Source organism: Centroberyx gerrardi, chromosome 5 (genome assembly GCF_048128805.1).
Source record: "Centroberyx gerrardi isolate f3 chromosome 5, fCenGer3.hap1.cur.20231027, whole genome shotgun sequence".
Classification (NCBI taxonomy): domain Eukaryota; kingdom Metazoa; phylum Chordata; class Actinopteri; order Beryciformes; family Berycidae; genus Centroberyx; species Centroberyx gerrardi.
In genome coordinates, this window is record NC_136001.1 from 20,106,598 (window position 1) to 20,133,788 (window position 27,191).

Sequence of the window (27,191 nt, forward strand, 5' to 3'; positions counted from 1 at the left end):
GGTGCAATGGAATACATAGTCAAATTCAATAAGTGAGCACCCATATTAATGTTTGATGTCCAGTTTAGTCTCCGTTCTGTATGTATTCTGCACAGTGTAGTACATGCAGCATTTATGGTTAAAAATGGCACATATTATGGCATTTTTCATTATTATTATGACATCAAACATTAATATGGGTGCTCACTTATTGAATTTGACGATTAAATACAAAGTAATTGGTTTAAAACATTATTTCTACCTATTTTCGGAAGTCTTGTTTCTGCTAATTCGAGCTAGTCTTACCTATCGAGGCCGGGGTGCACACAAACGTGACGTATTTTGAAATCAACAGCTAGAGTGGCGATTTCAGCTAAATAATGGTGTAAATGTCAGTCTTTTCAAGTCACTTTGGGATTTGTTGGCTTCAAGAGACTTGGAGTATGCTGTGAGAGCTGCATGGAGCCATTTTATGGTTATTTTCCGTTATTTTTTGAAGACTGAAGACAGGTCTCCAGCAACTTCAGTTGTTTTGGAGAACGCTGTCTCCGGGACTGTTGTATGGACTAACAAACTTTACCCGATTTTCTACTGGCATGGGGGTGAGTAGATGATGACTGAATTTTCATTTTTGGGTGAACTATTCCTTTAACCCGCAGTTCGGTTTTTTCACACAGCAATATTTTTAAGCCGACCAAGATTTGTAAACAAACGGCATGCTCGATCAAACTGGTCCCTCATTGGTCAGAATTTTTGTGCGGGAATTCTGGAAAAAAACAAAACAAAACACAGGAACACAATGGAGCATAGGCTTGGGCACCAGCAGCTTGGACAGGTTATTGTATTTGCTGTTATTCTCTGGTTTGTATACCAGTGTTTACTGCATGAGCAGAATATTAAATTTGAACGCGAATCAAGGCTGCGTCTCGAAAACAATGTGTTGCTGCATTTGATTCGACAAAGACGCGCTGTTTCCAGACACCTCCGTAGAAGGCGCACTCTAATGAGTGCCTACAGTGACATATTCACCCACCAATTTCTACTCAGAAGATGCATCAGGTATAAGCCATCATGCATAGAGTTCGATCCTTTGGCTCGAATTGCATTCTCACTACCAAGGAACTGCGCCAGAGTTCATTTGGAAGCAGACTGAAACCACCCTCTCAAGATGGTCTCAGTCTGCTTGTTTTGGTCCACACCCGAGTGCGATTGCTGCGTTCATATATGCCCAAACAAACAGACCTGGGGGGGGAAAGCTCCAGGGTCTGAAATAAAGGCTCCAAACGAACTAGATGTGAAAACCACCATGCCCTAACCCTAACCCTAAGCCACCATGTTGTCATATCAAATTACGTTTTTTTAAAATGTCATACAATTGAATCATGCACCTGAGACAAAAATTTAACTGCTGTGTTGTGTTGTGTGGATATTTTGTTTGTGAAAACAATATCAATTCCCCCTTGAGATCATAAATAGTATGGACAGTGAAGTCTGCCATGCTGATAATGCTGTAAAAATAGGCCCCAAATGGGAAGCAGAACCTTGCTTATCGCCTGTTAAAAGTTGGGACTGTGTAACAGTTCTAAACTAGACATTTATTTAAAATATTTTAAGTATTTTAAGTAGAGCATAAGTAGCAAGCTTAAACTAAATCAGCAGTATACCATATAGCTGGTAGCTAGCGCATTTGAAGAGCCAACTCCAGGAGCATACTGCAATCCAATGACACTGAAATTGTTGGCCACACCATTAATAAAAGGAAATAAGGAAGTACTATTTAGTCATTGGTGACAGTTATGAGCAACAGCATTGTTTCACTTGGAACTACAAATGCATTCTCACACCATGTCTCTGCAGGATGAGGTTTTTGAGCATAGGACAACAGTAAGTACAGAGAGTACAGGCAGCCATGAAACTTGAATTTATATGGTGCATGCATTCATATTCTGTCTTTTTCAAACCTCTCCATTGTATTAGATTTGCTACCCGTGCAACTCCCATTTGTTTCCCACAAAATCCATTGACATTTTTTGTTTTGTTTTGGGGAGATGCAGTCCAGAACAAGGAATGTAACTTTTCAGGCTCTCATTGCATCGCAATGAATAGACAGAGTACATACGTTTACCTGAATGTTGACCCATAGTCTTCCCAATGGCAATACCTATTGGAAAAAGGAGTGCTTCTGGATCATGTACAGTATAATACAGAGGAATTCTGTTTGAACCTTGACTATGATTCTCAGTGGGAGTATTTAGTTCTTGCTTTCACACCAATTGAGCCTTGGATAACCTCTTTCTTCTCTCAGCGTTCTTATTGCCTCCTACCTTCACTTCAACCCAGAATAAATGACTTTTATTGTACAAGCACCACAACAGGGACTCTTTCAAACACCAAAACTGCATAAAGAAGAAATAGACCCTGCCCATTATCGAAAGAGGAATAAGTAACACCTGTCAATCTATCAATGCAGCTGATAGATTAATACATTTTAATACAAACCACAGAGGTTGCTTGTTTGCATATCTCTAATCACAATTGCCAAAACAGCACAGATTTTGTTCTAAGGCCACTGATGGCCACGGTTGATGGCCAAGAATAGAATCAGTACATCATGCTGTACTGACAAGACATACTAGTTGACATTAGCTGTACATTTTCCTTTTGCCTATAAATTTGAATTCGGAGAGCCCAGATTTATATTGTTTGTAGCATGATTGTTGCATGTTTTCTCGGCAAGTGTCAAGCCCATTTATAGTGGGCCAGAGGCGTTATCAGACAAGTCGTTTGAGCTGCTCTCAGTCCCATGACAACTTAAAGATCCACACTACTAAAGATATTGTGTTTTTTGCAGATTTTTTCCCCATATTATTTGTCTCCTATTCATGTCTGAGGCCAGCAAATATGATTTGCTATGTTTCTGTTTTTCCTGAATCAAGCTTGAAGTGCATCAGTGTGAAATCATGCAGGTGCACTGGCTGAGCCCAAGCATAGCATTCAGTTTGTCTAATTACAAACAGGACAGCAAACATCACTTGCTGTCTCTGATTACAGCCTAGCAGCCAAACTCTACAGCTGGGACTCAGGAACCTGACAAGCTCCTTTGCTGCATCATTTAAACGGATATTGATAGGCTCTTGTCTGTGCTATCAACAGAGCATTGCAGGAATCAGACCGCCCTTCCACTCTCAAGTGATGAGTCAGTCACTCAGAACAGACTCTGTTCAACAGAGCTTCTTAGCAGACATGTTCCAGTTAACTCTGATAGGTTGATGTCAATCTCTCAGGATGCCACATTTCTCAATATGCATTTGGTGACACCATAAGATGCTTTGGCGATAACAATATTTTAGGTTTCTTCACATCCAGTAATAAATACAGTATGTTCGCTAATAAAATTAATGTGTAGTTGTGCTTTTTATTTACATTATATAATAAAGTAGGCAATGTTTGGCAATTCAGTTAACAAATATTGGTTTGCTATTGGTGTTCGATATGAGGACCCATCAAAGTTTGTTCCCTGTATGACAGGATTAGAAAAAAGTAATTTCACTTCAGCTCAAACAAATTACTCTAGATTTGGCATGTCAGAAGTTATGCAATTGTCTGTTTAGCGTGTGAACAAGATAGGTTATAGACCAACTGGAGCCCCTGGTCACAAGAATTGGGAGCCCCACGGACCCATTGGCGCGGAGCACTAGTCCTATAAGAGGCTAAAAGAGCTAAGAAGGAGAGTGACAAAGCACGGGGTCAGACCAGAGTTAACTGTGGCGGGGCATCATTGGAATGTTTCGTATTCTTAGGGGGTTGTTTAGGACCAGTGTGGGTTATATCTGCGGTTATGTGTAATGGCATAGTTTATTTATGTAGTAGGCTACCTGTACAGCTACTAAGCTATATAACCTAACCTAGCAAAGTAGCTTCACTTGTCAGTACGTAGCCGGCTGCGTTTGCATTTGGTAAAGGAAAAGAAACCATCATAGCGACTTACATGAAAGAGCAGACCACGGCGTTCCTCCTGTCCAGTGTGTGTGGGTTGCAATCGCGTCGTTTATAGTGCGCATTTGCCGCCTGGTTGCCTCGGTTGTGTCGGGTTCATGTGTCCTGCCTTCTACCACCTTGATCGGCCGTAATCTCCACATTTAATACAACTCCATACTCGGATTATGTTACTTGATTTGTGTTAAGTCTAGTTCATTAGCGGTAGCATTTTCCATTAGCTGCAGCTCATGGCATCAGAATACTAAAATGTTGGATAGGCAATGTTCACATCAACAGCGATCCCCCAAACTAGGGATGCTAATTTAGATTTTTTTTTCTGACCGATAGCCGACCCACGTTAACCGATCATTAACCGTTAACCGACAAGATTAAAATGTACTATTTAGAATGGACAAATGTCTGTGACCCATTAAAAAAACAAATGTTTTTTTTTTTTCATAAGAAATGGTTTATTTTTACATGTGCAATAGCAGCATAAACAACAACAGAACATGAAGATTCACACATCTACCCTGCATCGCTGTGAACTGAATAAAATAGACAGCCTACACGAAAAATATATAACTTAAATAAATGTTTATGTAAATAGCAAATGGTAGCCAGACTTTCTAATGAACAAAAACAGATTAACAAAACGAAAACACACATTGAATCCTCCAGCGCCAAGACCACTGTATAGAACCTAATTAGTAGGCATAATAGCCAGAGATAATAGCCTAGATCTCCCGTGTAGGAAAATATTTTATAGTGTAACTTATTAAAATAAATAGCAAATAGTAGACTTTGTAATAGGCTAATTAATTATCAAAAACAGGCCAACAGGTTAACAAAACGGAAACTTGTAGTCGCATTTTTCAGACCTCAAATAAGCCTAAAATAAAATAAACAGGCCAGGCCTACCTCAGTCCTCAGCATAGCGGACAGCTTGTCTACTGGTTTTTATTCAGAAATAGCAACATGTCGACATGCTGTGGGGTTAGTCTGGTGCGCAGTCTGTTGACTGTGAGACCCGCGGCGGAGAATACCCGCTCAGATGGTACCGATGTCCCAGGAACGAAGAGATAGCGCCTCGCTAGAGTGGCCAGCCTTGCTCGCTTCATTTTGCTCAGGCTCAGCGAAACATGTGTGTTTCCAATAAAAGGCACGTGTGGTTGCACCCCATGAGTTCCTATTTAAGAAATAGATTGTATAGCCTATTTTTCTTTTACCATGCAACAAACTTTTTTTTTAATTACTTTTTAAAAAAATTTAATATATTAATATATATTTATATTTAATATATTTTTTTTAACTGTTTAACTGATAGTATTAATCAGTCAAAATTATTATTGTCGGTTAACGGTTAAACGGTTAATTATTAACATCCCTACCCCAAATATCTGTTAACCCGAATTCTCACAATAACAAACTACTTCATAGTAAGCTGCTGTCATTAGGAATAATATAGAAACTAATGCTTGAGCTACAGTTATCTGCAGCAGTACTTTGTTTACATATTCCAGCTGTATGGAGGGGGGTGTCGCAAACGGCGCTAAGACGTCGCCAGAACGTTTGCGACAGTGTCCGTTTTTGGCACCACCACTATGGGTCGCCAAAGTCAACAATTTTCAAATCCTTCACGTATGGGCTTTAAGATATATCAAGGTTTTGTTGGGCAAGTTGGTTTGAAAGAGTCAACATCAGAAAGCTTGAATCCTCCACTACATCATGGTGTCAAATTCTACCTCTGCAAAATAATTTGTCTAAGTAATAATTTGATTTCAACAATGTTCGTAATTGGGATGGTGAAGCATAACTTGCCACTCCTGGACTTTAGAGAAAATACTCTTGATATGTCACACTCTGCTCAGTCAAGACCTATAGAAAGCAGGATTTGACACTTTGGCACTTTTTCCATTGCTGGACCATGTGAAAACAGACTTGAGCTATGACAAATTGAAGTTACAATGTGAGGAGCCTCTCTGCACAACCAATTATTTTGTACAGTCCTCAGTTGACTGATTTCATGTCACAGTACAATACATCTCTTGTTTAGTTTTCTAAAGTCAAACATATTGATCAGCAACTGAAGTAACTGTCACTTTCAAAACTGAATAGCCACCATTTTGATGTTATAACCATTTTGAAAGCAGTTCAATTCTCATCAGTGCTTCTTCCTCGATTGGACCCGGCATTTCTCTGTCAAGACTTGGTCAGAACATTGTGGACAAACAGTCCACAACAAAATAACGCATTCCACAGTCCTCTAATTATAAGCCCCTGAAATTCTGCTGCAGGGGTATTCAGCCGTGTGCCATGGAGGGCCAAGTGTATGTAGGTTTTCATTCCAACCAAACACTACAATAGGTGATTTCACTGATTAGCACACCTTCAACCAGAGAGGAGGGACTAATCAGTGAAATCACCTGCTGTAGTCCTTCTCCCGGAGAGGCCCAGTACACTGAGACTCCCATTCCTTGGACCTGCTTCCTAGAGCTCATGGTCAGGGGAAATTAAGGGAGTGCAGCACACCTGTGGCTGGCTCCCCAGGTGTCAAACAGATCATTAGGGTAGTACTTCCTCCAGTATTCTTAGCAGTGGCTTGCGCTGTCCGTGATATCACATGGCAGTGGGATGCCACAACAGCTAATGAGAGTTAGGACCAAAATGCTTCTTTCTAATGATCATTACATTCAACATCTTTCGTATTTTGAGATTAGGTTCCTGAAAATTGAAAAGTGCACTCTTCAGGTGTTGGCTTTTCTAGAATAACTCATAAAGAATGTTTCTGATCTCCTTTAAGCGGAAGGCCAGCCTTGATGTGCTACATGCTGAGAACTAAAAGCAGAGTCATGTTTGGTTTTGATTTATTATTTTTTCAAACAAGCATTGCATTCAGCATTGTTAGTTAAATCAAGGCAGCTGCAAACAGCTGGATGGGATAGATTGAGTCAATCTGTTATCTATTTCGGTCTGTCCCTGAAGGCTCAGCAGCCATTTCTTTTATTCTGTTGTATTTTGTCCTCTCCCAATATTATTTGATTATTTGCTTAACTGGGATAAATGCCAAACACAGTACTAAGGAAACAACACTAGAGTTTAGGTTAACAAAAATCTTTTGTATGCACTGATTTTTCTTTTCCTATGCCGGGATAAAAATGGTAATATAACTGCTCTCGAGAAAAGATTAACCTTTACAAAGTTGAATCAGTTGCTGGTAGCCTATTATAATGGCACATCTATATTTCTGGCACAACAGCTGTTGTCTGCTAGTTATAGCATCTGCCCAGTGCCCAGGTCCAGTAGACAATGTTGTCTGGAGTTTCATCTATCTGACATCTCTGTATGTCATTGTACGTCACAATACCTTGACACACAATACCTGATCCTCTTCTGTAGTACTCCATGAAGCTGATGGACACCTGCTCTCCAGGGCCAGACTGGATTCCTCAGTCAGATAGGAGATAGTAGATGTGCTCACCAGGGGCTCCTGTCCTATCCCCTGCAAGGAAACCAGTCATGCTAAAGTATATGCCTTCAAGAAATGAAAGTGAAAGACCCTGCCTCATATATCCCTGTCACAATGTTTAAAAAAATGAAGGTTTTAGTGCCTGTGTTTTCCTTTGTGCCTATGTGGTGAGGTTATGGTGAAACCTGGTAATATGACTCAGTGCAGTACTTCAACTTGGTTAAGAACTTTGGAGAAAAGCGACTATTCAAAAGTCATATTTAAAGTGCATTTAAAATGAACAGATATTTTTTTTAAGTCATTTGAGAAAAACAAAAACTATGATTTTTTGAAACAAAACAGAACAATCAATCAAGGACTAAGGCCAGTCTTAACAGATCCCAGTAGTGTCTTGCTGTTTTGCCTGAGGGAGTAAGCTGTTCCATAATTGAGATGGGACTCAAAGAGGAATTACTCTGTCTCCCCACGGTAGTTGTACAGTTGCATGAGGAAAAACAATGAATCTACATCAACTTCATTTGGCCTCCTGAGAAACATAATGAAATTAACATAAGTTAGTCTTGAGCCTGCTGCATCTTCGGGAAGACCTTTTTTGAATTGTCAAAATGAGTTTAAGCACCAGCCAACAAGACACAAGACATGCTGCATTTTGAGCCCTCTCACTTTTTCTCGAATGGAAACCTCACTCTCTTGCTCTTATGCTGTCGCTATTGCTCTTTGCAAAATATTAGGGATATCTTCCTGACATTGAGTTGCAGCCCCTTTTGCACAATCCACATCTCAATTGTCTCAATTGAGTAGAAATCCTTCTCTAATTCATCTACTTCTCTTTATCTACATCTCTTTTGTAAGTGGTGTATATTTAATAAGGGAAATCAAAAAGAGATAATGTCTTTTTAACTGGATTTACCTCATCACAAGATTATCTGAGGGTGGATTTTTCCTGTAACTTACTGGTGACATTGGTGCTGTGTATTTCATTTATGATTTAGAAGATTGAATCAGTCCCTGTAAATGTGCGCTTTATTAACGATGAGTACTGTAGTTGGAAGTGTGATAAAACCAAAGGTCCTCTCTTGTACCCAGATGCGTCTCTACTTAGGGATTCATGATGACCAGCTCCGTGGTGACACTGAGTCAAACTTCAAAGATGTTTCTTTTAATCCATGGGGATGGCCGGCCTAGAGTACCCTGCATGCTGAACACTAATTGTTGGATCTTGTTGGATGGGAGGTCGATCTAGGGTCATGTTAGATTATGCCTTTCACCACACATCTTATTGTTCCTCTGTTCCATGGCCAAGTAAGACCCTAATTTTCATCTTTTGTTTTTTGACAAAGGCTTTGTCAGACCTGGCATTGTCCCTCTTTTGCATTTCATTCAGGCACAAATGCGATGCTTGATGTAATGACCATGGATATGCCAAGTTAGGAGGTTTAATCTCATGCTATCCAGTGCTTTGTGTATTTCCATTTTAGCTCCCGATGCCGATTAATTTCTCATTCTGTCAAAGGCAGTCTTCTTCTTCTCAGCATGTGTGCTATGGCAAAATAGGTAATCACTGCTTTACTTCTACTCATCCAACAATTCAAGTTGTGTTGCTCATTTCTTTCTAACAGCTCAGTTTCGTCCATAGTTGCTTTTTCACTTCTGAATGATATAGAAATACTTTCTCACACACACACATACACAAACACACACTTACGTATCCAATTTCTTTGCAATTTATGTCCCTTGTTGAACTGAGATTTGGGCCTTTTTCAATTTATTTTAGGCTGTTTTGGTTCTGAGTGATGACAAACAGTCCTAAGATGTAATTTCATCGGGGCTCCACCAGCAGGGCAGCTTAAGGAGTCAGCCAAATTGTTGGCACAATTGATTGCTATGAATTGGTAGAAAGTTCCTGTTTTTGTCACTTTTTGGTCTTGATTTGCAGACTAGGGTTACCAGGCTGAGTGGGTGGAACTGACCACTTTCTCCCAAAATTATACTTATAGTTTATTCTCATTTCTTTTTATCCTTAATTTCAGAACAGCAACAGTAACTTTTTTACTTTACAGTAAATGTATTTAATGATGTCTACTTTAACATTTAGGTCTGCTTTAAAAAACAAATTAGTTGTGGAGTTGTTTAATTTACTTATTTGTTTTTGCACATTTACTCCTTTTAGTTAACACAAATACAATTTTTATGATAGCTATTTTTTTTTTCATTTCAGTCCTCAATATGTTTTCTGAGAACTAAATGGTTGAATTCATTTATTTTATTTTATTTTATTGCACAGTAATTTGTTGTAATAAAAATGCTTTCAAATATTAAAAGCATTAGTTAAATATCAAAAGCAAAAGCCTACATAACTGGTGATTTGTTTAAAAACAATTTTCATCTCTGCATTTCATGAAAATTAGTAAATTACGTTGTTTTTTTTAAAGGCCACGGAATATTGAAAACTGTGACTGCTTTTTTCTGTGGAAAGCTCTGATGCATGCAGTTTTTTATGCTGGCCCTATCCTGTACAGCGGTACACAGTATGTCATTATGATAACTCGGGTTAAATATTTGGTAGCTCTGAAGCTCTGAAGCCCTGCTGGAAGTGTGGCTTGGGACTGGCCAGTTTTTATTACCCCCCTAAATCCTCTCCTTTAAAATGAGTTATTTATTTTCACTTTATTATTGCCCCAAGTCCCTTTCTATATATGGAATAAACTCTGAGGTCTTTCGTTGGCCATGCACTGTTTTTAAAGACCCCTGCCACTTACAAGCTCAACATGTCTACTTCTTTCCCTTACTGCCACATGTGGCGAATGTGGCTGATATATGAGTGCCTGGTTGTAAGAGATGTTTTGAAGCCACAACAGCATACAGCACCAGATGGCATGATTTGCTGGTATCTCCTCTAAATTTACTCATGCTTAATGCCCCGGCTCAATACTTCAGCGAAACATCACTACAGGGGGCAGGCACAGTTTTTCCATCCCATTTTTCTTTCTCACCCTGTGTTCTCTCCACATCTCTCACCACCATAAAGGAGAAACCACCCATGGAGGATATTACTTTGGCGTGTGTTGTGATGTGTTTTCATTTTTTGATGCCCTTGGATAAATCTAAGGTTTTGATATAGACATGTGCTTTTTTGGTTAGCTCGAGTGAAAAGCATCACAGGGGAGAAGTACAACTGAGAATTTGACATAACACAGAGAATTTTTTATGACTGAGATATATTTTAAATCTTGTAATATGGAGTTTTGGATCTCAAGAAAGTTCCTTGGAAAAATAACAACAAAAAAACTGACAATTGTGTTTCCATGTCTTGCGTGTCCTATGGCATCCCATGGATTCAGGTTGATACCATGGTCCAGTCATTTCTGTGAAGCCTGACTTGTTTTCATTCCTGCAGCTTTACTTCTGTGTTCTGTGTCATGGCAACCTTCTTATGCTGGGCTGCCCTCTACTGCAGTGTCATCAAGCTGTTCCCTGTGGCATGGCTCCTGAGTGGCTACACTTCATTAGGATGCACCATCCAGTTTGCCAATTTCCTTGCTTCTGTCACCTCCAAGCTGCCTTTTATTTTTCTTGTGCTTTTCCCCTGTTCTTAAAGGGACATGTTTTTGCAGTCCCCAATCCTCCAGAGCGTGTTCCACCTTAAGCCCTCTGCAGCTCAGTTTCATCTTATCCCTCAGTAGACCAGACGTGGGGAGGTCAGCCCTCCTTTTCTTCAGTCAGACCCCTGCTTATCTTTAGTCTGTCCGCAGCTCATCCTGGACCTCATATCCTCATCCTCATCCTCAGCATAGCCTTCCTTTCCTTTCAGTTCCTTAGTTTTAGTTGCATATACTGAATGTCATGATCCGTGCTCTTTATGCATGTCTCAGGCCATTTCATACCACTAGCATAGAAATAGACTTGTGCTGATCACAATGTAAGAGATGTGCTTCCTACACCAAATGAGACAGGAATATCAATAGTGAGATGTGAGCTAAATACAGCTGTTAAGATGACTGATAGAACTGTGTCCGAAGGATAGGTATCAATCATAGATCGAGGAGTATCACAGTCCTTTTATAGTCGGCTCCCTTTTTTTCTGGGTTTTCAATCATAGATCGAGGAGCATCACAGTCTATTTATAGTCAGCTCCTTATGTTCAGGGCAGTGACTCGGGCTCAGAACGGTGCTGTGGCACTATTAGCAGCCAGAGATTTTTGTTGGAATGTTGTGCTGCTACAGCATAATCACTGAACCAATCAAACTTTATCAATAACATGTTTTCTCTTTCTCTCCCCCCTCTCCCCCCCCCTCCCCCCCCTCTCTCTCTCTCTCTCTCTGTCTGCCCCTCCCTCTCTCCTCCCCCACTCCCTCCATCCAGTTCCATTTCAGACATCTTTGGGCCAGAGCCTGCATGCAGAAACTTTGAGTAAGTGATTCTGCTGTCCTTATGAGTATTTTTTAAAACCCATCACATCGGTACTATCCAAAAATGTAATGTCACCTGCATACAGTATTTCTGCTGTGCCACCCATATCAGGCTAGGTACATGGACATTTTCATCACCTGTGTTTGCATATTAACGTGAATTGCCTTTGCAAGTAATTGGAGGTTTGTGCTGATGTGTAGATTGGATCTCAAATTATGGCAGCTGGCCTGTTTGCATACAGATAAATGCTATTCACATCAGACATCCCAGCTGCAGCACATGCATATTTGTTAGGTTGATATATTTTGTCTTATTGTCTTTGTCTTTGTCTTGTCTTATAAACCATTGCCCTGTGCATCTAAGAGAGACATAAGATATGTATTAGAGAATGTCACCGGTGGTCCAGTCCTAGCTCTGTATAATCCAACCCATCTGGTGTCAGTATTTCCTTCATGTCATCCTCCAACCCTGCCTCCATCCCCCGTTGTCTCCTAGATTGGGCTGGCCAGGCCCCTGTGATTTATCTGTCATCTCCAGTGATGGGTCATAAGGACGAACACTGGGTCACAGCTCTTTCACCCTTACTATTGCATTAGAATTATCTGGCACAGCATGGCAAATCATCACTTATGGACCAAAGAAGGTTTATTTTTCGCATTTTATGAAGTGTAAATGGAGGGGGAAAAGATAGGATTGTTAAATAAATATGCTTTGAATAAAAGGTTTGTCAATTGAGTTCTATGGCAGCCATATATTTAGAACAGTGGAAACTCAAATGTCAGCCATTGATTGTGCTACTTTGCTGAAGTTACCCAATGTTGGATAATTGATCAACGAAGTGTCAATAATTATTATCAATAATGTGATTAAAAAAAAAAAATAATAAAATGTTAATACAGCACTGCGGTTTTGGCTTGCCCTAAAAATTACATGTTGACAAAAATATCCTAAACAATAATTTTCCCATTACTAAAAAACTAAGAAACATTTGCATGTATTATTTGAAACTATTTAGGCATAAATTTAGCCATATGATTATCAAGACAATAAGCAAATTAATACTACAGCTGGCATCACAGAAGCTAGCTTAATCAGATAAAACAGATATCCTTTAAGTTGCACTTGGTACAATAAACTATTATGGCATCATACTAATGTGGACCTGTCATATCTTTTGTTTTCTGCTGCTTTCATCATAAACCACAGTTTTTGTAACTTGACATTTCAACCTGGAGGAAATAAGATCCCTGATTATGAGTGATTTGTTGTCATGGTAGGAATATTTGTCACTGAGTCACAGGCACATTCAGTTGGAACAGGCTACTCTAGCTCTAGTTTCCTCTGTCTGTCTGGGTTGATGCCCGGTGTGTCAAGCTTTTTTAGAAGTTATATGACTTGTGAATAGACCTTGGTCTAACTTGCAGTATGGACCAGCTAATTTTCTAACAAAAAAGTGAAAACCATAGCATATCATATATGCACATGAAGAATCCACATACAAAGAAACCTTTGCCCACTGCTGACTTCCATCATTCCCTTGCCAGCAGTCAATGTGTTTTAGAAGTGAAGTCAAAGTACCATCTGTAGGTGCTTTAGAAGTGAAGTCTAAGTACCATCTGTAGGTGCATGCTCTTTTGTCAGAGCAGAGAAGTAGCTCTTAGCACAACTGGGTTCCATGTTATGAATATCTCTGCCTCTGCCTTTCATGTGACCATGACAGCGTCCTGGTTTGGCTTAAGAAAATGTATGTTTGTTGCCACAAAATGTAGTTACAAAGGTAGTTATTTATTTTGCAGACATTATATGGTGGAGTTTCCAAGATCTGCATCTCATTAAATAATGACTCAGTATTGCTCTGCCTTTGGTCTTAACCAGGATTACCATCATTTCATTGATAAGAAACACTAAAGTGTGTCCTGGAAGCTATAGTGAAACAGTAAGAGCAGCCGAGGCTGCAATATGTACATAAGCCTACTTTCCTAGATGTGATGTAGCTTTTGAATAGTGTGGCTTAAGCTTGGAGAAAAGATTATTGTGCTAACTTGAGTTCAGTTGTCCCTTGAGTGCCCAGTGATATCCCTATTATGCAGTTCTTTCCCTATAACAGATTTGGGAAATTCAGTTGTCAGAGGCGGCACGATAGCACTTCTCATTGAGTTCATCTTGTCAACAAACTGTCGGCAAATCTATGGTCAATTTGTCATGTAGTTGATGCCCCTTAGATCCCAGTAATTGTTTTGACAACTTAACATCCCCTGAAACATGATTGATCAAATTGTATTGCTGTTCAGAAATTGAGTCATTGAGTCATATCAGGAATAAATCTAGTCATCCAGGAGGAATGGTGGTCATATGGAGGACTAATTATAGTAGTTAGAGCAGGGATAGGCAACCATGTGCCACGGAGGGCAGAGAGTATGCAGGTTTTCATTTCAACCAAAGACGACAGCAGGTGATTTCATTGATTCATGGCACATGGGTGCCTATGCCTGAGTTAGAACCTTCACTTGTGTGTGCGTGCAGTGTGTGTGCATTTGCATTTTGTCTGCATTTTGTCATTTGTCTGTTGTTGTTGTCTTATTACACAGAAATTTGAAGTCCATAGATAGTTTTCAGTGATTTGTCAAACGACACCACTGCCTAGAAAATGACAACGGCAAAGAAGAGTGCAGCTCAAATAAAAGCCACTCTATCACAGTTTTACCATCTTGCTGTGCTGTTCATTTACCACGCAGAGGCAAGTTTCACATACAGAAAGCTTCACTGAGACAGTGGGAACAAAACATTCAAGTCAAGGCAATACATCTGAATGTGATTTCACCCCATGTTTTATCTCTATTATTGTTCTTGCGGATAATCAAGGCTCCGCTCTTCATCTCTGTCTAAATGACCTTTTGGTGATGTCCAAACCTGCCACTGTTCACTCTTAATGTCATCCGTCCACACAATACTTTCCTGTATATAGCCATTCATATCGCCACAGTGTTGGTGCTTGGAATGCCTTGTCAACTCAATAGCAGGAAGCCAAGATTTTATTGTGCCTTGTGATAAGTATGAAAGGTGATTTGCCCCCCATTAAACAAAAAGGCTTTATCTCCATCCTCCAGCCTTTGTCAAACTCCGGCAAAGATGACAAGAATTTGACTGTTGTTCATTTGATGAGTCCTGAAGCGTCCATGCATGGAGACTGACTCCTTGCATACAAGTAATCCACTATACAAAGACATCTACCCCTTTCCTCTTATACACACGTGGGTTTCTGACCCAAATTCCAGCGGTGGAATTTTGTTTTTGCTATCCATTCAGTCAAGATAGAGAGGCACAGGACTTTGTCATTGGCTGGAGGGTAACATGTCTGTAGTGTAAACAGCTGTAGAAAGCCCTTCATGTGAAGCTGTAAGTGGTTCCACATGCAAGGCACTGGGGTTTTAGGGCCCCCCTTTGGTTTCTTAGGGGCTCTGTTATCAGAACATTTCCTTTCGGGGAGATGGAGGTCTGTCCTCCTCCAACAGGGCAGAGTAATGCCACCTCCACTTTCTTCCTCTTCATCTCGATCCAACTCATTCTGCCTCTCTCTTGGAGAGTCTTAGATGCAGGCCCAAATGTGAATCTCGTAGAGTATCCACCAGTTTATGTTACGAGGTGATTCAGTAATGGAGCAATAACTTAACATGATATGCTGAGCTACTGCTGTCACCTCAAATTGTGGTCCCCATCCCATCGCCTGCTCCCACTGGGTCCAGTTTGGGACTTGAAAGCTACGGAAATTAGCTTTGTTTATTTACTTTCCCATGTCTCTCATATGTGTCAGGGCTTACATATTACACTGACTTTACCCCTCTCCCCAATGAGTGCTAAAAATGTCTGAGAAATTGTTGGGTTTATGGTAAAGTACCAGAAGACTTTTAACTGCAGGTACTCTTTTCCTTCATTCTTTGCTTTTCTCAGTAACTTGCAGAATTCAGTCAAGAGGCTGAATAATAATACAATAGCCATTTATCAAGTACAGACTGAATGAGCTCAACTAAAACTTGACTGTCTCATTTCATTTTTATTCAGCTTTAGGATATGATTCTAATGTCTTCTTTACTCTATGTCACCTCCATATACTGGCTGCTCTATAAAATCAGTTTCAGAATAAGCTCAATTTCATTGGAAATAAATAATATGTACTATCTAGTTTTATTTAATATTTCTTTATGCACACTTGTATATTTTCAAGCTGCATAAATAGACCCACTGTAGCCCATTCTAGCGCAGTTACACCAGCCCATGGTTTGCATCCACCTCCCATTACATTTAAAGGAACACACCAACATGTTGACAAGTTCTTTGATCAACTCCATTCACTATAATGTATATGGTAAAGCTCTAGCACATTGCTTTTTAGGGGGCACGTCCACAGACTTTGTATTGTTCTTTTAAGGAATATTTAATCCAGGCTTACCAAGACTTCCTTTCAGGCAAACATTTTCAATTCGGCACTTGCATGTGTAAGTTGACTTGATTTAATGTGATTTCATGAGATTTAGTTGGGGAGTGAAACTTCAGTTGGTGACCTGATATTTGTTAAATGAGTTTGACTTTGCACCACTACTAAATATAGTAAAGTAGAATGTTTTCTGGTAACAAATCATTCCTTTCAGCCACCTAACAGCCAACATGAATAAATATTTTGTTTCACCTTGACAGGGAGAGATATACAGCCACATGTTTTAGAGCTCTATGTTAGCTAAAAACATAGAGCATAACTTTTCCTTTTTAAGTGGAAAGCACGCAGAGTGTAATATTTAGCCAATTTCTGTAACTTGTCTGGTCAACCACTTGCTCTTTTGTTACGTAGTTGCTGGAGGGGTATCAAGCAGCCTGTCGCTCAAGATAGAATTAAAATGAATTTTCCAATCTGTCTCTTCAACAGCATGATAATGGAATGTGAATGCACCCAGGCCGTGTGTTTCTCCTTCGTAGTCTGCAGGATTTATAGTATCTGCACTGCATTAGTCGGTCAAAAGTAAAGGGGCTTTCAGTGTTAATTGACTGTATGACATGTTGGTTGCATAAAGGGAACTGGAGGCAAATAGGCATTCATTTGCACTTCTCATTTTCCCATATCGCAGGACTACTTTTCCAGTCTGTCTGACTTAATCCACCATAATGGTAATAGTGAAAAGTGATTTTGTCAGATTGTTGACCTGAAAATGGCTGTTAATTAAATTTTTAAGGGTTTTTCCCCTCCTCTCAAATCCTCCAAATGACTTTCTCAGAATTTTCATCCAGGTCTATTAATAAGCAAAAAAAAAACAACATTTATCTGCTGTCCCTGGGCAGGTGATACAAAGGCAGGCATGTTTACAAGATACAGTTTGTAGAAAAATATTAATTTACACTATATTACATCCTACAAGTCATAAAACTATGCTTTAAGACAGTCCTCTTCTACAGGGCCATAGCTGACGCAGTTATGGTGTTGGCTATTTTATCGCATATTCCAGAACTGAACGTCATGGCCAGCAAGTAATTTATTGCTGTAATATTATTGGTACTGACATACTGTGTACAGAAGCCAGGCAGCAAGTGCATGCGGTTGGTACACAGCAGTTCATGTGTGTCTCATCACAAAATGGGGGAGATTGCACCTTGAAGTTAGCCTGTCTGTATGTGGTAAAGCAGTGTTAATGCAAATTGTTGAGAACATGTAACTCTAGATATATATATATATATATATATATATATATATATATATATATATATATATATGTAGGGTTCATACTCATCTCTGAAATTGTTCCTTCTTAGAGACACAAAGAAGACCTCAGCCCGAAAGCGGACTTCCAGCTCCAGAGAGGAAGATGCAGCTCCACCTCTCATCCTTGGAAAACGGCGCCGTAAAACTTAAGGAGAGATGGAGGACGGGGTAAGGAGAGAGAGACCCTGAGCCAGAAACACATCAATAGCAATTAACTTTTGACTGACTTTGAAGCATATCATGAAGTGATTTCTATACACACTCCTGCCTGACATCTCTTTCTGACAAGTTGTACTGTTTACTTTAGATAATATGGTATGAATAAATGTTTCATATTTTAACATAATTTAGTTGTGTTCAGTGTTTAGACTATGGCCCTCAGTATTTCATTATCTCATCAAAATGTGTTAACTCATTTTACCTCTAGAACACGGGGACTATGGAATCAGCAGCTGAGTTTATTAAAGATTTGGTATCCATGTTAGAGATTAAAAACCATTTAAAACTCAGCCTGCCTGTCCTACAATTACCCTTTCTCAGCGCCTACCTCCTACCTAGTCGCGATCCCAATTTTCTGTTGCATGCTTTTAATGTTTTTGTTTCCCATTCCATTGTTTGTGTTCAGTCCTTCTGTAAAATGCACTTTAAGCAGAAATAAACTTGTATGGGCATTTTAAGAAAGAACACTTTTAGCATATACTGTATATATACACCTCAATAGAATTACATAAATGGGCATCCTCGAACATTAGCTGCCTATGTGTCACCAACAGCGCCCAGATCTTTTGCCTCAGCTTGATAGTTGGAAATGGGTCAGATTCCTTCTTGAAAATCACACCTATGGGCGGAGGGTAATATACAATATATTAGGATGCTACAAAATATCTGTCATTATGCTGTTAGCCAATGACACCCTATTGATCACCCATACTGCATGCATAACATTAAGTGCAATCACATGTCTTTTTAAAATGGCCTTTCAAATTTGTGTAGACTGCTAGGGCACAAGGCTGCACATTGGGACTTGGCTGCAGTGATATAACTATTGAATTAGCAGTTGTTTGGCCATAGCAGATTAACAGAGCTCAGTCACATGAGATTTGCCTGTCATTTGCAATTCCAGAGTACCACCTGTAAAATAGCTCTCAAATTGATTCTGTTTTTCTTTGAAAGAAAAGAGAGTGGGGTCAGTTTAATTAAATAAACTCGAGGTTTGAGGAAAAGCCAGGTAGGGAGGGAGTAAACACAGGGTGTTGTTTATGTATGTGTGTGCATGGGAGAGTGAGCAGGAACACGTTGGGGACCTGACCTTGATTGAAAACAGAGCTTGCCTGGAGCCTGGACGGAAACATGGTGCGTCTAACTCAGTTGTCTCTGCCTCTCAGACACTGCAGGGACACACTGACAGACTGTCCAAGGGCCACAGAAAAACTCCCTACAGCATCACAGACACCACTGGACTCATATCAGTGTGGCATGCTCATTTTACCGCAGCCCTCCTCTGCTCCCCTTGCTCCCCTAGCTCCTTCCCACACAAGGCTGCAAAGCTAGTTGTCTCTGGCTTAAAGAACAGCAGGGATGTTGCTCTTGCTTGAAACCACAGGAGAGAAGTAAGTGGCTCCTGATCCCTGTCTGGATTTGGGAAGCAGTGAAGCAGGCAGTGTTATCATTGATTCCGTACACAGGAGAGATCCACAGTTTTCCACTCACCACGAACCTGTTTCAGCAGAAATCACACTCCCCATATTTGACTGGGTGAGAAAATTGGCTATTGAAAGAAATACGTGTCACCTCTCTCCAACACAAAGTGAAATTAAGTGAAAACCTCTTAAATCTGTGGTAATTAAATGAACTGCTCTTGCCTGGTCCTGATCTTAAAATAAACTTTCAACCAGAGCGAAGCTGGAAACTACTTTGATGTATTTTGCCATTGGTAATGAGTAGACTTTGGTCAAATAGCACAGAAAGGGTAAGTTGTCAATCACAGAAAAGTACACTAAATTGACTTTGCAGTGCTTTCCTGTGAATGTCTAAGCTTCTGAATTGTCAAAAGGCTCGCTGGGCTGCTGCCTACTCCTCAACATTCCTGTGGGTTTGTTTGCATTCCACAATTGTTCATATTTCAAAGGTACTGTACTGCCATGACAGCCTTTTGTCCGTGTTAAGACCTTTCCAGAAGTCCTACGAGATGGATGACCAATCTGAATGTCATGGTGAGAGCTTTGTCTGATCCTTCCTTGAGGGCAGAGTGATACGTCTCACACTAGCACATTAACCCTCATGACCCTGGGCTGTGCACAAACGTCTGTGCCCCTGACTACAGCTCCCCCTTAACTTAACAAGCATAGCCTCAAGTGACAAATGACTATAGTGTCTTTATACTAAAGACATGCATCAGACATACACTGCAAAAAACATTAACAGGTCAGATAATCTCATATTCAGTCTTATTATTTTTTTTATAACAATTGAAAAATTCTGCCTATGTTTCGAAGGCAGTTTCACTTGCTCCAAGAACAGGTGTAAGTCTCTTCAAACAAGGCAGGATAAGGATGATCACTGAACTAGTGATCATCCTTTGCATCGAAAACAAGTGAAGATATCTCACCCCAGATTTTAAGACTCAATACTAGTAGATTGAATGACTTACTGAGGTGGAGGATTTGCCAGTGTGTAACTTTTTTCAAATTATTCAAATGATGTGTCCTCTTGACAGGAAGCCATCTATATCTCACTTCTCTCTTTCGAATGCCATTTATTTTGGGGTGAAAATGCAAACTGCAAAATAACATACGTCTTAGGCAGTGACATACCAAGTGTTACAATTTCTTGATAGTTTGAAAATTGATTCAATCCAGGTACACATTTGACAGCTTGTCAAAACTGTAGACTTTCTGACGTGTGGACGTGCGCTGCACACTGTTGTACAGACTGCTGGGAGTTCCTTTGTTTAATTGTCATGACAACATTACTATGCTGCTATAGCTTCAGCAACAGACCTATAGTGTTGTGAAAAAATAATGTGCCCTCTAAAAGATTGTCTGGCACATTTAAACCTATATATTGATAATCCTGGCAACTGATAGAAGAACAAAGCTAAACAACACTGAAAAGTTATACTTGGCAATAAGCCAACAAAAATATCAAGAAATGCAGTTTCTGTGTATGGGAAAAATATTATGACCCTAGCATAAACAGCTAGAGTGGATAATCAATGCATTGAAATGCACTGTAAAGAATGAATGTAAGATGCACATTAATTAAAGCCAAATTTGAAATGATGATATGCGTTCCTTTCACTCTAACAAAGCAGAAATGCTTTGCTAATTTGGAAGAAAATGACTCATCTGGGAGATGAGCGCATCACCGAGCTTGCAAACAGATGTCAGAAATGTTTTACCTGTGTGTGTGTGTGTGTGTGTGTGTGTGTGTGTGTCTGTTTGTGGATGAAGTCATCAAAACTAAGTTACAGTAGATTTACCATAAGAGGGAAGAAAACTTGACTGTTTTGAGCACAAATCTCTAGCAAGCATTGTTTGTGAGCACTCCAAGGAGCCTGTATCAGCTCCTTGGAGTTGATAGTTGCTCAAAAGAGTAATTTAAGTATCTAAAGTATCTTTAAGTTTCTAAAATAAAAGTTCATGTTCAAAATAATGTCCATACGTGATAGTTCAGTCCTATGTTACGGCTTCAGACTATTAACCCCTGAAGTTAAAGATTAGTTAAACCTACTGTACTATTTAATAGTACATTAGGTTGTAATATGAAATTTTCTTTTCTGCTTTTTTGCTTTTCTTTTTTTACATTAAAATAACAATAAATAAATAGGATATATCATACATTATCAGTTGCAGCAACAAAAACTGGCAGAAAGCTGTAAGAAACAAATTATAAAAACTACCATGAAAACCTCATTAGGGAAAAAAAAAGGAAGAAACGTTGGGAAGGGCGTCACAGAGCGGGATCCCCCCTCCAGGAGGGTCAGGCGTGCAACGGGTGTCGGGAGAGGGCAGACAGAGTAAATGTTGATAACAAAATGGAACATAAGCAACATACAGGGTTAGGTGAAAATCCAGATCAGGCGTGGGGCATCAACGCCATCACGCTCACCATATTGTCGTCATTAAGATCACCATAACGACACTCGGTGCAGTAACATCGGTGCGGTCTTGATTATCATTGGCCGACTGCCATTGGAGAAGTAGTATATTTATTAATATTATATATTATAAAAATGTTGTCTTTTGTAAATTATAATTTCATTTAGGCGATTCAAATAAAGCAGTGATTCTCAACTCAGGACCCAGAGCTCTGCTGGTTTTCATTCTAGTCATCTAATCAGGGACTGAGTTACACCTGGGATGTCAGGTGAATGAAATTAACAAGCTGCTATAGGATAGAAAACCAGCAGTACTAAGTCCTGAGGACCAGAGTTGGGAGCCATGGAAATAAAGCACATGTGTGCGTGTGTGATGTGTTGCATTGTTTTTTGCACTTTGCAAAGTCACATTCCAAGAAGGGTGAGCGGGCAGGTTCATATAATCAATGTCAGACTAGGAGACGCAGTGGGTCAAGACAAAGGGGAGTACATACAGGTCAGCCAAACACTTTCATTTACTGAAGCTGCTCAGACACTATTTGTTCATAATAAACAGTCTCACCAGCAGTACTGCCATTTGAGAGACAGTGAATTGATCTGTTTAAATTCTTGTGTTTCACCCTGTATTTTCCTCTAGGTCTCATATTATTTTGGAAGGGCCCGCTGTTCCCTCTTTGTGCTGACTTTGGCTGATATTGAGCCATTGGACTGTACCCAACATCCTTGTGGAGCTCCTAAATAGAATGGAGATTGGATTTACTGCTGAAATTACCTGAATGTGCAGGATGCTTTCATGCTCGAATCAAGTATTTACTTGGCTTTACTTAGTTTGTACCAATGGTAACTTTGATGAATCTCCTCAATCAGCTACAAAGGATGCAAAAGAGACCATGAGAGCCCACTTCAGCGTGGCTTCTTGTCTTTTTATTACCTCTCAAAGCTTGAATAGTTTGATATTGAGATGCAAATCTTCTGTGGTCTCTCATTTACACCTCCAGCCCTAGCAACAACCTGCAATTTCAGCAATTTTAGCATTTAACAGATCATCATGGGAAGGAAACAAAGCAGCTGAATTGGGCTTATAATTATAGTCCTTCATCAGATGGTTTCTTTGGTGCTTGCAGTGAAAGGATCCTATTTTTCCATGTTGTGTAGATAAAGGACCCTCCAGATTTATTGGCAGCTTTAGTAACAATTAGCCAAAAAAGCAGTAAAAGATTAACATAATGAGCTATATTCAACTCTCAGAAAATTGTAGTCTTTCAGAAAAGTAGGAAAAAAGCCCATTCCCTGTGTGTTTCAAGTATATTTCTGCATTTATTAAAAAACTGTATACGGTATAGTAAAAGTGATATATAAAGTAATTATTGGCACCTTTCTTCGAAAGCTCACCAAATTCCTCAGCTGTAAGTTTGGGGTTTGATTTGGTTCCACATAAAACTCTAGGTACCAATTTGTTTGGTATATTGCATTTAGATGCTTGGACAAGCCGTTACTTAACCTTGTTTACAATATCTGAATGCACCTCAGTGCCTACATTTGCACGCAGCCTAGTAATCTGCTATCAGTAGACCGACTAAGCACCAGTCCAAATCAAACAGCACTTCAGTTGAGTTAGAGTCAGCCTCAACCATGTTGAAATTTCAATCCAGTCACTTGCCACTTGCCACAAAATCTGTTCGAAGGCAGAATTTTCTCCTGATAGCTCAATATAAAATGCTCATTGCATCAGACAACTCTGATGTATGCATTTCATCCTCACACCAGATGGGAGCATGGCAATTACGTGAAATGATCCCCAGTTAAAATAAGGATGTCATCAATGGAACATTTGCAACTCGGGCATATTCAAATTTGTTAATGAAACAATGACAGATGCTGGGTTAAGCGAACCGTTGAACAAATACACACACAATATGTCAGTGATGTGGCAAATTCAATCAGTTCTTGTAGTTGGGAGTGGAAAGCGTGTGCTTGTCCTCCAATGCAGATGCACACATTCACCTATATTACTTGTGAAGATGCCTATTAGCATAATAGAAGAGGAAGACATACTGTAACTGTACACAGCAGTAAGCAGAGTATACTCCACTTAGGTGATTGTATACAGTAAGCTACACATGTAGACAGCTAACTGCGTGAACACCGGAAACTGTTATTACTGTCCAATATTCAGACTACTATGATCGGGTTTGAACAAATAATCCAATCACAGTTTCCATGTATCAATAGCCAATGAGATTTTAGATAGTGTTTTTTTAACATGACTAATATAATACTGAGATATTGAGTCTCAGAAAGAACAAAAAAATCCCATTTCTGGTTTCAAATAAATATAACAATAGTTCCTTTACATTGAAGTGCTCACTTGCAATCTTGCCCTTGATATCAATAGCATAATGTGTCATAATACTTAGTGAAGTCCCTTTAAATCCACTTAAATCAACATCAACACTAGTAAGTAAAGTTTATTTGTATAGCACCTTTCACAGATACAGAATCACAAAGTGCTTTACAATATTAAAAAGTAGCAATAACAACAGACAGCACAGTGCCTACAAATTAAAATAACAGCAACAACAGACAAAAACAGGAACAGAGACACATATACAAGTACAGTATAAAGGGCAAAAGTTCCAAACACAGACAAGGAAATAAAACCAATAAGAGCAAATAAAATCAAATGGAACAAATGACCGCAGGCTAACCAAAAGCCTGTCTGAATAAAAACATTTTCAGCTACTTTTTAAAGATGTCACAAGAGTCTAAGGATCGCAACGATAAGGGGAGGGCATTCCACAAATTGGGTGCAACAACTTGAAATGCACGGTCACCTCGGGTTTTTAAACGGGTTCGAGGGACGTCCAGTAATTTTTGTTCGGAAGACCTAAGAGCCCGACTGGTCGTGTAAGGGAGAAGAAGGTCAGCAATATACTCAGGTGTTTGACCACTAGGGTTAATGCTGAATGGGGCTTGTCAAAGTTGCCTAATTCATTTAGCATTAGAGGTGGTTAAATGTTTGCTGGTATTTGTTAGAATTACCAGAGAATCAAAGTACTTTTAAATCAGAGAACAATCTGTTAATCACATGAGTATAGTATATCATCCTTGGAGAATATTGTTTTTAACTGATTTTGTATAAAATAATACATTTTTGTTAACTTAGCTGAGAATATAGCCCATTAATTCTGCTTGTTTTTTACCGACTTGTAGGCTAATATTTATCAAGTGTTGTGAAAATTTGTGAGGGCACAATACACTGTATGTGGTTCCATAAGACTTACAGTATGTCTCTAGAGAGGTGTGCTCATTGTGATATTACATCACCCAAATGTCTAGTTCATCATATCAGGTCTGTGTTGTTTCTGGGAGCCAGGGATGTTTGGTAAGCTTCTTCAGTCAGTCTGTAATACGCCGCTGCCAGTTATATCATGGAAAATTTATTCTAAACATGTTTGGAAGATCACACAGCTGGAGGCTGTTAATTCCTGGCATGCTTTTTTTCTGGTGGGAAAAATATGATTAATGAAAGAAAGCATAATTGGGATACAACATATAAAATATTTAAATTGTCATCACCAGATATTGGTGTTTTTTCTACGTAAATAATTTCAAGTAATTTTGTGGTTTGTCCATGCCTTGCACAATACTGTTGGAAGTAGCCTAATACATTTGCTGCCTTATTTAGCCATTTTGTTATTTTATGGTTTATGGCTTCTCTGACTTTGAGACATGATTGAGCAGCAGGTGGTGTAATGATCAGAGAGACCTCCCTTCAGCTGGAAGGCCAGGGTTCAAGCCTCTGTCAAGTGCCCTTGGGCAAGACACTGAATCCCCATTGGCTCCAGTTGCGCTGTGCTGCAGCTGACCCAGCACTTTGACCTCCCAGTGAAGAGAGCCAAGCAAAAAGACAAATTCCTCCTATGGGGATCAGTAGAGTATCACACGATATGTACAGAGATTGCTTCCCTTTGTTATATTTATAGCCTTAGAGATGGAATAGCACAGCATAACTCTGTATTCAAACTCACTCTGTTGTGTGTGCGGTGTAGGTAACTGTATTAGCTACCAGGATGCTCCACACAGCAGAAGTTTTGACAAATTAGATCCTCTGTCCACTTGAATTTTTTTTTACTTTGAATCTTCTCTTCTGGGTCATTTCCTCAACTGCTCCCTGTCAGTGCCTGTCATCATGGTTAATAGGATGTTGAAGGACTTGCGGTGAAAGAGGTGTGACACCTGCTAATGAGCCAGACTAGAGGTTAATTAGAGGTGAAATGAATCTTCATCAAGACTTTTTTATAGAAACATGATCATGTCTTTACCTCTCATAATCATAATTAATTTTTAATTGAGCTCTCCTCATGCATTGATCCAACACCTCCGGATTTAGTCTTGCAGCACTTGAAAACTTGGCCTACCCTTTGATATATAGTGTATTAAATCCACACAAGATGCAATAAAAACTGTTCATAAGACTATACTTAAGTTATGCTGTTTAGGTTTTTTTCACACTCTGGTGATTTAGTAATAATATTCTAATGCCATTATATTCCATCAGTTCTAGTGACCAGTGCAAACCACTTTGAGAGGGGTGGTTTGATTACATTGTAACTACTGATTCATGATTGCAAACCAGAGCATAAAATCTGATATTACCCAGTTCATCCATAATCATCCATAATTACTGCTGCAAAAATCACATTCGTGTTGGAAGCACAAAGAAATTGGGAAACTTAACAATTGACAGTGGAAGCCATTTACAGGGATGATTACAAGCCGCCCCATCTCTCCCCCACTCAGTCCATGCAGTTGAACATGCCATAATTTGTCAATCTCTTGTTGTTTGCTGTTATCTTTCTGTTTTTCTTCAGTGTGGATTAGCACTCAGTTTCCCCCCTGATTCATCTTTTTTTCAACGTGAGCCATCACAACACTTTAAATCAATGATTATGGTGCAAAAAGGTCAAAAAATAAACTGTATACTGTATGCTCTGTTGGTTTTTCTCCAACCATGTAAAGACATCATAAGAATATTATGAAGCATATTATAAAACAGGAGATCATGACTTGGCCCTCTGACTGGCCAAACAACAGTTTTTGAGTGTTGGTATTAAAATCATTTAAGTCAAGTTTGATTTACATAATTTCCTCCTGTAGTCTCACTTTGAATTAAAGAGTATGTACCTAAGTACTAACTTGCTTCAAATGTGCAGACTTCATGGTGCAGTTTTTGTCTTTAGTCTTAAGTTCATCAGTTTATCGACTATTTAATTATATAACATAACTTATTTTGTATCTTCATATTTGGAATGTCATTTGAGGAATCACAGGTTCTAGGTCAAGGCAAATTATGAAGTCATTTGAGCCCATTATTTAAGTTAGCGTGAAGATTAACTTGGAAAGCAGTGCACACAGAGCCATAGAAGGCAGTGCAGTGTGGCTGTAACATCTCCTCTGTTAAATTCTTGTCATTTCAATCTTATCTCACCAGGAGGGAAGCCATCCA

At 39.4% G+C, this 27,191-nt stretch overlaps 1 protein-coding gene across 1 annotated transcript in view; it reads left to right on the top strand.

The window, feature by feature from the left end:
• rad18 (RAD18 E3 ubiquitin protein ligase) overlaps positions 1 to 18,243 on the top strand; it is a 45,587-nt gene extending 27,344 nt beyond the window's left edge. Inside the window, exons 12-14 of the mRNA XM_078283750.1 lie at positions 11,790 to 11,837; positions 17,634 to 17,751; positions 18,011 to 18,243. Coding sequence (XP_078139876.1) covers positions 11,790 to 11,837; positions 17,634 to 17,733 — 148 coding nt within the window. The 3' untranslated portion in view covers positions 17,734 to 17,751; positions 18,011 to 18,243. The remainder of the gene's footprint in view (positions 1 to 11,789; positions 11,838 to 17,633; positions 17,752 to 18,010) is intronic.
• Positions 18,244 to 27,191: the final 8,948 nt, after the last annotated feature.